Here is a 13,127-nt window from a genome sequence, read left to right as displayed (position 1 = left end):
AGAAAAACAGTGACAAACGAAAGGAAGAAAGAAGAACAAAAAATACAGTAAGGCCTTAAGGAAAACTGAATATATTTTTGATTACTTTGACTAACTATATCGTATTCTCACATTCTCTCCTTTTATACAAGAGTAACCCCACTTCTACAACCTTAGCTGACTAGACTAACCTTGTCCCAACAGATCCTAACTATTTAACAGATTCTAACAACCTTTTGATGACATGGCATTCCATATTTTGTAAAGCAGTATAGGCCAACATTGCCAAATAATTCACAATGTCATCAAACCAAGGTGCACTGCTATGGGCAGCAAAGAGCTATTCATCTAGAAAGCTTTCACTAATTATTGGAAGTGAATCCCTTCAACCATTGGAAGAATTAATCACGATTTTCTGACTACCACTCTTATCATTAATCTCCAAATTGAAATCTTGAAGTAGAAGAACCAATAAATTAACCTTGGTTTTGCATCCTTTTTAGACAACAAATAATTCAAGGTAACATGATTACTGTAAACAATTACTTTTGACCCGACCAAGTATGAACAAAACTTTTCCAATGCAAATAATTCAACAAATTCTCCATTGCCCATTGTTCAGATTCCCTGGTCATCTTGTCAAATACTTCAAACGCGACCCGGACTTAGAAAACAAAGATCCTCTAGTTGATGCATTAACATGGCTCTTAGATGTAGGATTAGCCCACTAAAAAGATGCTCATCTATGTGTCTGTGTCAATGCCAGCATGTGGACATTTCATTTACATCTCAGTGTACCTCTCTCATGCCACGTGAAACTCCTTGTTTGGCCGCTATGAGAATGACAAAAATCTCTCTTGTAATTCAAGGTCTTGGATGTAGGATGGTATTTGTTCAAAAACTTTGTATGCAACTGCCATCAAGTAGTGATAATGTTAGCTAGAAGGGTGAAATTTTTGCCTTCTCCCTTAGAGATGCGCGAAGTGAGTTTGGGGGTTGCGTAGGGGAGATGCAAGAAGAAGAAGATGCACATGTCAAAGTACAATTTTACCTATGTATTAACAGATAGTTAACGGAAAAATAACTTTTGGACTAAATTTGCTAACGGAGTACACCACAGGGGTTTAAATCCGAGTTTTTTTAGCACAGGAACTATCTTCCTAATACCTTATGACCACAGGGATCATTTATCCGATTTGGCTTTCAAATTTTGCTTGTTGTGATAAAAAAAAATGATTTAATTAAAAGCTATTTACAAAAATAATTAACCAAGAATATGGTAAAACACAAATTATTTAAGAACAATCTCTGGCAATGTCGTCGGCTTCTTGATATGATTTTTACCACATGCACAAAAGGAGTTAAAATCACACAAAATACTTACAAATGCTTTCAAGGGTACAAAGTAGTTGTAGGAAAAATGTTTATGCAAGGTCATTCTCCAAAGTGATTATTTGAAATAATTTAGTTTAAAAACCAAATATTAATTAACTATTTGAAACAAGGTTTAGAAAAGATTGAATTCACAATTTAAAATAAGAAAAACGTTTTAATGAAAACAATTAAGAAGAAATCGATAGTCACATAAAAATTTGGGAAATACCTAGAAATAGGACAATTTCTTAATCTTGGGATAGAAATAGGACATTTTAAATATGCACACGACATTCATATGCCATATCGGACAGAAATAATATTTTTTCTACACTTTAAAATGACCAAATTGTCCTTCCATATAAATGGGTTATCTATAAATTCCAGCTCTCATTTCTCATTTTGTAGAGAGAGAAATAGAGAGGAGAGAGAGAAAATCTCTCTCCCCCTATTCTAGTTCAAAGAACCCTAACCCACTCATCTTCTTCATCCAAGCGCTCTCTCTCTCTCTCTTTCTCTCTTTCTCTATCTCTCTTCTCTCTACATTTTTAATATACACAAGAGCTCTCTCTCTAACCCACTCATCTTCTTCGATTTTTACCTTTTCATTCGTAGGTTTTCTGAACTGGGTTAGCTTAATTTTGGTTTTTGATTGATGAATTTTTAGAGTTGAAGTGATTGGTTTGGTGTTTCTTAGAGGGGACCCAAATTCTTCATTTTTTATTTTTTATTTTTTACCATTTCTCTGGTTTATATGTGGGTTTTCATTTCTTCTGTCATTTCCCTCCCTTTGCTCCCTCTCTCGATCCAAATTCACAAGCACTAAAATAAGGTTTGGCTTTTGCTGCAATTAAATGAAAAAATGTATTAAAGGCCAGTTGCCTTTTGGAGAAGAGATAAATTTTAGGGAAAAGGGAGAAATCAGAGTGGAAAGAAGGAAGAGAGAATGATTGGACGAAACTACTTCGCGTACTCGTTCGCTCTCTTCATATCAAGCTCGCTCATACAATGTATGTACATGACATGCACAGGACATGCACATGCACAAGTTATGCTCACAGATCTAAGCTCAACCCAAAAGCCCATAGCTCACAGCTCTCTCTTCGAAATCAGAAAAAATGATCCTGAACTTTATATGAAGAATCGAAGATTCATTAATTTGAATTTGGTATCAAATTTGATTGGGTTCAAATATTTCAAGGATTTGAAAAATTGCAGTTTGAATGGGCACGAAAGAACCTAAGTGAATCAAACGAAATTGTTTCACGATGCACACCTCTGAATCAAAGGAAAAATTGCAGTTTGAATGGGCACGAAAGAACCTAAGTGAATCAAACGAAATCGCTTTTTTCGTATTTGCAGGGCTGCCTCTGAATCAAAGGAAAAAGTAGTAAGCTACATTAATGCAAATAGTATCAAAGTAAACACCATCTACACATAAGACACTAGATGCACACCACAAGCACATAATATGTACAGTATATGCACATGATATACACAGAACAAGAGAAACTTTAACGGCAACATATTGGTATAATGGATACAATTAAGGGGTCTTTTGATATGGGTCCAATTTTATAAGCCTGTTTTGAATGGAATCCACTTATATTACATAAGCATAATTGGGGGCTAGTAAGTACAACAATCATCCATGTCAGCAATTAAAATGCACATAATTTACCAACAAAATTACAACAATTGCCATTAGACCCCTTTATTAGGTCTCTTGCAGATTAATCTCTTTGTTTATTCAAAAACCTTATCCTCCCATCTTTCAAATTTGTTTGCGTCCGTGTCCAGCGGAAAACTTGTTTTGAATCCTAAATCCGTATGAAGCTATGAAAGCTATAAATTTTCTCCCAGTATATGATGAAAACAGAATAAGCGAAGATCTGATTCTGGCTTCCCGGTATACCTGGAGAACTGGTATTGTAAGTTTGGGTGTTATGTGAACTGAGATATGCTTTGTCGTATCTATTTTTTAATTTCAATTTCAATTGAAAGGGGATATTCTTCATGTTTCCCTTTATTGATTGCACAATAAGATTTGTTTGTAATCTCAGATAATGTTATTTTGTCATTATATGGACATAGTTCGTAAATATACTTTCTAATTGTATAAGGATAGGTACTTTCAAATTGTTGATAAAAAATGGATGTCGGTAATTTTCCTACATCTTAGGTAGTTTAAAACCGTCCCAAACAGTAATATATCTGTACAACTAATGGTGAATGTAAAAGTCATATTCTACAAGGATAGGTATACTTGTAGAATAGGTATTTTAACTTCTTGGAAGATTTCAGTTTCATACATGGTCATATGGTATACCTGTAGAACAAGTACTTTCAAATTGTTGATAAAAAAATGGTTGTCGGTAATTTTCCTACATGTTAGGTTGTTTAAATACAATATAAGTGGGATTTTTTGCTACATGTTGGAATTTTTGCTTCCCCAACTTAATATACCTTAAGATTTTTATTTTATCAATATTTTCACAATAATGTCTATCCATAATAGCAATACTAGAGCAAATTTTACATTATTGTTTAATTGAAAAAAAATTGTGACAGTAAAACTAGACAAGCATAGTGTTGCTAAAAACACAATGAAATGTTCACAATAACAATCAAATAGTTAAATAACTTCTGCTTTAGACAAATTTTTGCAAACATAATCTATTAAAAAATGGTTGTCGGTAATTTTCCTCCATGTTAGGTAGTTTAAAACCGTCCCAAAAAGTAATATACCTGTACAACTAATGGTGAATGTAAAAATCATATTCTACAAGGATAGGTAGTTTATATTGTAAGCCAAATTGATAGGTAGGATAAAATTTAACATCTTATGGCTGCTTGTTATATATAGGTTTGATTTGGAAGGTTTAGTAATGATAGCATAATAAATATATAGTCTTCACAGATTGCATAAGTCATATGACATGTAAGTAGATAATGGAAAAAAGAAGAATATGAGTAAACTAAAAAGTCGAAGGCATCATTTTATTACATTGATAAAAAATAAAAAATAAAAAAAAACATGTGTTCATATATTTGAAAAAAAAAAAAAAAAATTCCAAATGGCAATGGAGATGTATGTCAAATAGGGGCGTTGCAAGTTTTCCGATTGTGGCTTGTAGCATCACCAGACCTACTGCACTTGTTGGGGCATGTTTCTTCCCCAATAGATTTTAGTCTTTTAACTTTTGGTCTACCTGGGGGCCTCTTTGTCAATGGGGGTTCTATCACAAACTCCTGACTCATAGATTGTTCATCCTTTTCAATATCAGGTATAAGAACAATGGGATATGAATAAGAAGAATTATAGAAATCTGTTGTGAAATAATCTTCGACATAATCATATGGGTTACCTCCATCTTTCAAAATAGCTGCCAAAGCATGTGCACAAGGGAACCCTTTAATTTGCCATTGATAACAAGAACAAGTATGACTTTGTAAGTCCACCATGACAGAATACTCATCTCTGACTTCAAAAATATGTTCACTTGAACGACACACATTCCAATGTCTTCCAACTTCAACCATTTTCATCATTTCGTCATCCATTGTTGGGCATATTGGTGAGGTCCATCTTTCGGCCTCACGTTGCCTATCAGAACTCATCTCCATCAACTTCACACGTATGTTATCAATCATTTGGTAAGTTGGCATCTTGCGTTCATCCAAAATCCAAGAATTGAAGGATTCTACAATATTAGAGCACATCTCACCATATTTTTTCCCCCTGAAGTATGCATTGGACCAGTTTTCTTTAGGTGTGTTATGCAAAAATTTCTGAATTATTGTACCACCATCCTTGATGAGAGTTTTCATTTCCTAATCGAACACAAGTTGGGATGGAGCGTAACAACATTTTTGGAACAGGTTAGCAACGACTTCACCATAACTAGAACCCATCTGCTTTGGATATTTACTTTGTATATTCAATTTCAAATGAAATATGCAAAATGCATGTGGTGCTTCTGGAAAAGCGGTGGAAACAACTTCAAGTAAACAACCTTTCCACCAAAGAATGCCCAAAATCAAGAAAATGAGGAATAATGCTGAAACAACTCCAATCACAATGAATTTCTTCCTTTTGCTATGATAGTGACAATAAGAGAACAATAAATTTCTACCGGAAATTAAAGAGTACACTTTTCAAAGAGGCATAACATCAAACACCTTCTATGCATTGGTTTTTTTTTTTTTTTTTTTTTTTTTAATAAAAAGAGAAGGAAGCATATCAATGAGAGATGATAGAAAGGGATTAGGAGGATTAGGATAAAGTCTTCATGTTTGAATTCGCACAGCAAACAGCAATAAAGTGGAAAACAATTATAATATACCTGACTTGAAAGTTAATTGGCATTCAATCTGCTGTGTTTTAGTCCTTTGATAGATGGAGAAGGTTGAGTATCGACAAACCACAAAGGAAAAACACGATCATAAAAATTGTACCTAGAGAATAGATCTTCTGAAGAAATTTGCACGTATAAACACATGTAATTTGTATAGAAAGTTAAAAGTGATTAAGCCTTCCTTAAAAATAGATTGATAAGAAATTCAAATTCAAAAATTGTGATGAAAGACCACTGAACAATGAATTTGAACTCTGATAAAAATTTAAAACGTGGGAAATATATGGAGAACGTGCAAAATCTACAGGAGGGTAAAATAGTAATAACAATGCAAAAAAATCAACCAAATCAGAAAAATTGCTGACATGGAATCCTAGTCATTGGAGCTAAGTCAAAACTAACTAAAAATTGGACTAATCCTAATGTTGGGCTATAAAATTGGGCCTATTTCAAGTTTCCCCTACAATGAAAATATAATTGTTATGTATATAAGATTACAATGACAGTTTGAAAAGTCTCGTTACGTATATCAACCACCGCTTAACCATGCACGTGGAAAACATGATACTCGTTGTCGTTATTTCACAGACACGCATGATCCTTAACGTCCTTTAAGTTTTTTCTTAATTTTGTTTTTAGCCGAGGCCAACTAGGTTGTGGTCATACTTGCTAAATTTTGAGGCACAACATACGTGCATCATAATTAACTAGTGAGCATTCCCGCTTCTCATATTAAGATGTAGCCATGCACACCACATGCACATTACAAAAAAAATATTTCACAAATTTCTACAATTTGACACTTGAACCAGAAATTGTTCCATCCCAATCTTGTAGCACGTCAAAACTTGAAATTTATTCCACAACTCATATGCCCGAACATGAAACACAAACCCTAATTTAACTTCTAAGTATTAATTCATGTTACAAACAACCCATTTATTCCATAAATCATTGATGACGGAACTTGGAACAAAATACCCTACCTTGCTATACCTGTTGAAGCTTCAGTTGCTTGAAAAAATGGAACTTTCCAGCCAAAACAGAAAATATGGTACAAAACCCAGCTCACTCTTCTTACCTCTCTCTCGCATCCCTTTGTTCGAAATTAGAGGTATGAGGTGAACCCAAAGCCCAGCTCACTCTTCTCGCCTCTCTTTGGACTTTCATCTCTTCAAAATCGAAGCTCAGAGATCTGAGGAAGGGAGAGAGTAGAGATTAGAGAGAGAGAGAAGGTGAGAGAAGAGAGAGAGAGAGAGAGAGAGAGAGAGAAAGGAAGGGTGAGAGAGTAGAGAAAGAGAGAAATCAGAAAATGGGGGAGAGAGTGAGGAATAACCCATTTATATGTGGGTATTTTAGTAATTTCGGTTTTGTGCATGGTGTGCATAGCTTGTGCATGGCCGGTTTATCCTATTTTTGTCCCAAGATTAAGAAATTGTCCTATTTTGGGGTATTTTCCTAAAAAATTTGGAAAACAAATTGTAACAACACACTAGTTTGATAAAATATGAGTAACGAGACACTTAGGTTCAGCCGTCACCTAAACAATTTTATGTAGTTTTACCAATTACTCCTAAATTTGTTTATTTGATCACTTTTTCTCAAGAGGAAGTCAGAAGTCATACATCGGAATAATAAATCAAAGTATAAAAATTTCACCAAAATATACAAAAAATAGGGTAAAATATATAATATAAAATCGATTCATCATACACACACAAATGCACCTTTTTTTTTTGTTGACAATAGGGCATAATCCTGAAGGATAAGGAAATATTATACAAGAATATCACGAGGCCACGAGACCTCAACTATATATGCAACTAGTAAGCCAAGACAAGAAGGTAGAGCTTGCTAAAAAAAAATCTGAACCCAAACAAACCAAATTATCAACAATGAAATTCCTTTCACGGTAGTTATGACGAATTTCACAAAATCAACTTTTGTGCATTAAAGCACGATAATTCAGTACTAAACTTCTCAAAATGTGATTATCCACTTTTACACTTTTGACGTATGATATAAAAAAAATCAGTGTTAAGAGGTCATGTTCATGCTGAAAGGGCCAAACATTAATTCTTCCAATTTTCTTCCTCAATTGGTTTATTTTTTGCTTGTTCTTCATTTCCAATCATTAAAAATCTCATTTCCCCTTAAGAATATTTAAGAATCAATCAGTCTTCTTATAAAGAAAAACACTTTAAGATTTCACTGGCTTCGCGAATTTTTTCAAAGACGTTAGACATTGTTTCTTAAGAGATGTTATTGAGAATTTAAAAATGTTGTATTGATGATTTAGGGACTGCTTTTAAGATGGCTAGAAACACTTTTGTGAAAATAATTTTGAAACCAATTTTTAGTGAAAATACAAGTGAATCGTGAAAATGCAATTGAAGTGTTTTTGGAACCTTGGAACATTTTGTTTGTTTAAAAAAAAATGGTTTTAATTATTTAAAAGCACTTCTAAATGAGTCTTAATAAAGTGCAAGTTGATAAGTTAAAATAGCAATTCCCATAATAATTCTCATTTTTTATTACCAGATTGTACATAAATGGTATGACAGTAAACTCAATCTTTTTATGGCCAAGTACGATAAACTCATTATTCAATAGTGGAATTTGGTAAACTTGAGGCTGAGTTGATTTCTTTAGAAAAATATTTGACTTGTTACATGTGAACTAACAAATTTTACATGTAATTTAAATGGCTTCTTACGATCCTTTTGTTCTTTTCAAAGAGAGATTCTCGAAGCAAGCAGTTGTCCATCCTATTCGCCCAATATATCAGAGCAGATTATATACGTTAACTAAACAATTTACGTGTGTATTAAGTTCAAAATACGTCACGCATAAGCACGTGTGTCGAGAGTAATCTCAACTGCTTTCTTGATCCTCATGCATAAGAATTATACGTTACACCAAAACAACACCAATACAAGCTTTGCTACAATAAATTTATGTACGTAATATGATCACTCACTGTGCTTTTGGGAGTTGTTGTGTTCTAATTGGCTGCATGTTTGAGTATTTTACTTGACGAGTGGTTGCAGGAAGCAAATGAAAGTTTGTATTTCGTTGATTCTGTTACTTTTGTAAAGATTTTGAATTGCTACAGATATCATACATCACTAGGCGATACACGAATGAATGGTTACCTGAATTCGACTCAGCAGTGGAGCAACACTCTCCAATGCAACATTCAAGGGAAGGAAGCCCCCAAACTTGTCTAAACTGCAAAGATGCAAATCAGTTTCATTGCGGACTTTCTATAAATGCTAACAAAGCAAGATCTACTTCATCTTCAGACAATAAATTAACGATCAACTCCGCAGTTGATGCATCTGCAGAAAAACCCCTCTCCACCATTTCTTGAATAAGCCTCACCGCCCTTGATGTGTCGTTGTTATTGAAAAACCCTCAGATAATTGTGTTGTATGTGCAACCATCTGGAGAACGACCTCTCTCTTCCATTTCCCTTAGCAAGTTTTCTGCCTGCATGCTAGCCCCCCATTACAAAATCCACTAATCATTATATTATATGACCAGACATCAGGTTGAATTCCTTTTGATGACAAACTACGAAAGAGATCCCATGCATATTCAACTTTTTCAGCTCTGCACAAACCTTGAATAATAATATTGTAAGTTACAATATCAAAATCCAACTTCTTTCCCTCAATCTCTTCCAATTGTAAAACAACCATCTCAAAGAAGTTGTGAATTAAGCTTGTGGGAGTTACAACTTCTTATTTGAAGAGGCTGTGACTAGAAAAATAACAGGAAAATAGTGATGTCTTAATAAAAGTTAGTCATTAAGTTGGGATATATTAAGTAATTCCCCTCACTAGTGAATGTTGGAGAATCCGTACACTTTCATTGAAATGGTAGATTAATGATTGCGTAATAGTATCGTTGTTGATATTGAGAGCTATATCTTTGTTTTTATTGATAATGAGCCTATTATATGATGTTTTCATGACATAAAACATCGCCGTCAACAATTATAACTTATTTGTATTGATAAATTAAGAACGACGTTAATATTGTTTACTATCTAAAAGGATTTGGTTGTTTACATTTGTTTGAGAATCTCTCTTGTAGCTCACTCTCTCCCTTTCCCAATCGACACCTACACACCTAGACACCCCCACACCCAAGGAAATCCATCGACGTGACACCACCACACTCACCACCATGGTAGCACACAATCTCTCTCTCCTCACCTCTGTGGAACACAAAGAACCCCCGGTGAACCCAAGTTCGGCCAGCTCCGACCATTTCACGGCGAATTGAAGGTACCAAACGCTCCCTCTTGTCTCTATCTTTATTTTAGATGCTAGATCGTAGGTTAATGTGGCCAATTGGCATCGACCGAAGCTCGAGAGGCTCCGGCCTTTGTTCTTGACGAAAATGGGTCAGTTGACCCACACTCGGAAACCCAAAACCCTTAACCCATCAAACCCAGGCCCATTAAGCCCTAAACCCAACCCAATACCCCCAAAGCCCAAACTCATTTAATAAACCTGTTAAACCTTTGGACCTGGGCCTTAGGGTCGTTTAGAACTAAGGGCTTCAGCCCACTAAGCCAACCCAATCAAATCCTTTCAGCCGGGCTTTCAGGCTCTAGGCCCATTAAACCCAAGTGACCCCAGGCTTTTGGGCTATGGAAGTGACCCACTAGCCCTCAACCCAACCCAGTTAACTCGACCTGGTTGACCTGGTTGATCTGGCCTGTGACTCGACCCACTGATCCGGACCCGTTGACCATTGACTTCTAACAACGCTGACCGTTGACCGTTACTGTTGACTTTTTCAAGTTTCAGTCGAGACCCCTTCTAGGCTAATTTCGATGTCCTGAATCCGTTTATGACGTCCTTTTTCTGAAATTCAATCGTTTGAGTATAGTATTATTAATTGGACCCTTTATGTGCTTAGGTTGCATTTATTAGCGGCGATTCTATCATTCCTATTTCACACGGCTCTTTGACAACGGAGTATCTGTGAGTGGACCCCTTCTAAAATGCATGTTTTAATAGTAGAAATGCATACATGAAAAACATGATTTAATGGTTACGTTTTATGAGTAAATTATATTTACACTTTATTATTATCATGCTTTACTAAGAATATTTTGGAATACCATACTTTATCGAACTTATGTTCTTTGTAGTATATATGATGGATAACTATATGCTATGAAGATATTTTTGAGATATATGTACCTATGTTGGAAAGATTATATTCAATGTTTTTGTGCATATCTAGTAGTCACTGTTCTGCCTACGGGCGAGATACTTATATTGGCTTCGACCAGTCGTAGGTTGGTGGCTTCGGCCGTGAGATACTGATACATGATACCATTATTTAGCACATTATACGATATATATTTTATGAAACGTTTTATGGCATCCTAGGGTTTTCGAAGAACCTATTACATATTATGCTATGAGTTTTCATAAAACTTTGGGGGTTAGTATGTTGAATAACTGTTTCAGTATTATATATATATCAACTTGGTCCACACATGTTTGTTTTGCGCCCCCTCAGGACATAGGAACGAGGCGTACGATCCGAGCTACGAGGCGTACGATCCGAGCTACAAGGCATTCTCCTACCAGTGATTTCATATCATCCTCTCTGCTTTGACATCTATTGTAATAGCACCTCTCTATTTTACCTTTCGCTTGTACTCTGGATAAGTTGTATGCTCTGAACATGTCATGCATTATCATTATATTCATTGTTGGCAATTGAATATTATTATTGTATTTTGTAAGACTTATATTTGAATATTACTTTGTGTAGTTACAAGCGAAATTTATGTGCATGTTTCACATGTTCTCGGCATATGCATCCATTAAATGGCTTGCGTCACCCTCGGGTGTTGGCTAGCACGTGACCATCCCAATGTCCCTCGGACATCGAGATCGGGATGTGTCACCCGCCACCATTACCACCACTACCACCACAATGACAACTGGCACAACCATTGTTGCCGCCACAACCACCACCACCACCACCACCATAAACACAACCACCACTATTGCCACCACAACCGCCACCATCGTCGTTGTTGCCACCCCTACCACTATTGCCCTCACCACTGTTGTTGTCGTCATTGCCCATGCTTTCATGTTCATTTTTATCATGATATACAATTATATCACTTTTGCATTAAAATTTATCTAGTGTTTTTACACAGCTTTTACATTACTTTGTTCCTTTCGTAAGTGTGATACGTGTTTGTATATTATGTCAAACACCTTAAGGAAAGAGCATCTTATTAATCACATTTTCTTTTAAATATTTTGCAGATGGCTATTGCAACTCCTACTCAAACCGTTTCTGTAAACGTTTCCTCTCTCTCTCTCTCTCTCTCTCTCTCTCTCTCTCTCTCTCTCTCTCTCTTTTGTGTAGCATTTTTATTAATTTATACCACATATTATCAATACACAAACTATGATTCAGCGCAAAACAGAGCAGATTAATATGGTCTTGTTAGTTGATAATGTGATTGATTAGTTGTGCTTTTTGTTTGTTTTATATATGTAGAATTATGAAATTAGATTATAAGAGGAAGTTTGCGGAAGTTAGAGTAGGAGTGCCTACGGGCCTCGACTTGTAGTGTTCACGAACCTTTCAACGTCAATTTCAAAGATGTTCTATATCCTGACGCAGACAGTTCAGCCAACCCTTTAAGGAAGAGCAAGAACCGAGTTACCGAAGGAAGAACACACCAACAAGAAAGATTTCTCCTCTCTCCCCATCATCTATTCCTTTTACGTTATGTATACACTTTAGATCACTTTTCATGGCATTATATAGTGAAATATGAACGCAAACAAGCTCTCGTGGATGTAGCTGATTTGGTGAACCACTTAAATCCCCGTGTTCATTTGTGTAATTGTAACATCCCAAATGATCTAGGCAACCAACACGGTCTGTCTCCATCACCTCTCCGGTGTCTGATCGCCACCGTGTTACTGTGGAGTTTGACTTCCAACAACAAATAGCATCATTAAACCAACATTTCAGTAAGATTATCTTACATAGTGAAATACAAATGAAAACAAGCCCTCGTAGATGTAGCCGATTTGATGAATCACTTAAATCCCCGTGTTCATTTGCGTAATTGTAATAAAATATTATTTGGTTTTTTGTTTTTTTATTTTTTTATTTGATCAGATGTCTATATTGTATCTGGTGTTGGAGGAAGTGCAGAATTTTAAAAATGGATTGAGTCCTACTCCTGTAGCTATCACTTCCTCCATTGCTTCTTCCATCAGACTCATATGCTTAACAGAATTATTAACAAAAAAAATAAAAGAGGAGTTAAACCAAGCCATAAATACGTTTACAAATTTCATAGCAGTCCAGATACTCTGCTTCTCCAACATATTTCATCATCTTAAAAGA

The 13,127-nt window shown here is 35.3% G+C and overlaps 1 protein-coding gene across 1 annotated transcript; it reads right to left on the bottom strand.

Annotated features, from left to right (window-relative positions):
• Positions 1 to 4,449: 4,449 nt before the first annotated feature.
• LOC137742863 (uncharacterized) lies at positions 4,450 to 5,022 on the bottom strand. The gene has a single exon (XM_068482807.1). It carries the CDS (start codon positions 5,020 to 5,022, stop codon positions 4,450 to 4,452), a length of 573 nt encoding a protein of 190 aa, XP_068338908.1.
• Positions 5,023 to 13,127: the final 8,105 nt, after the last annotated feature.

This window comes from Pyrus communis, chromosome 8 (assembly GCF_963583255.1).
Source record: "Pyrus communis chromosome 8, drPyrComm1.1, whole genome shotgun sequence".
NCBI classification, from domain to species: domain Eukaryota; kingdom Viridiplantae; phylum Streptophyta; class Magnoliopsida; order Rosales; family Rosaceae; genus Pyrus; species Pyrus communis.
The sequence above is the reverse complement of the archived record's forward strand: the minus strand, read 5'-3'. Positions and strand labels throughout refer to the sequence as shown.

Bases quoted from the DNA above. Each gene is read 5' to 3' on its own strand.
- LOC137742863 (XM_068482807.1), bottom strand. From the start codon at position 5,022: ATGCCAACTTACCAAATGATTGATAACATACGTGTGAAGTTGATGGAG.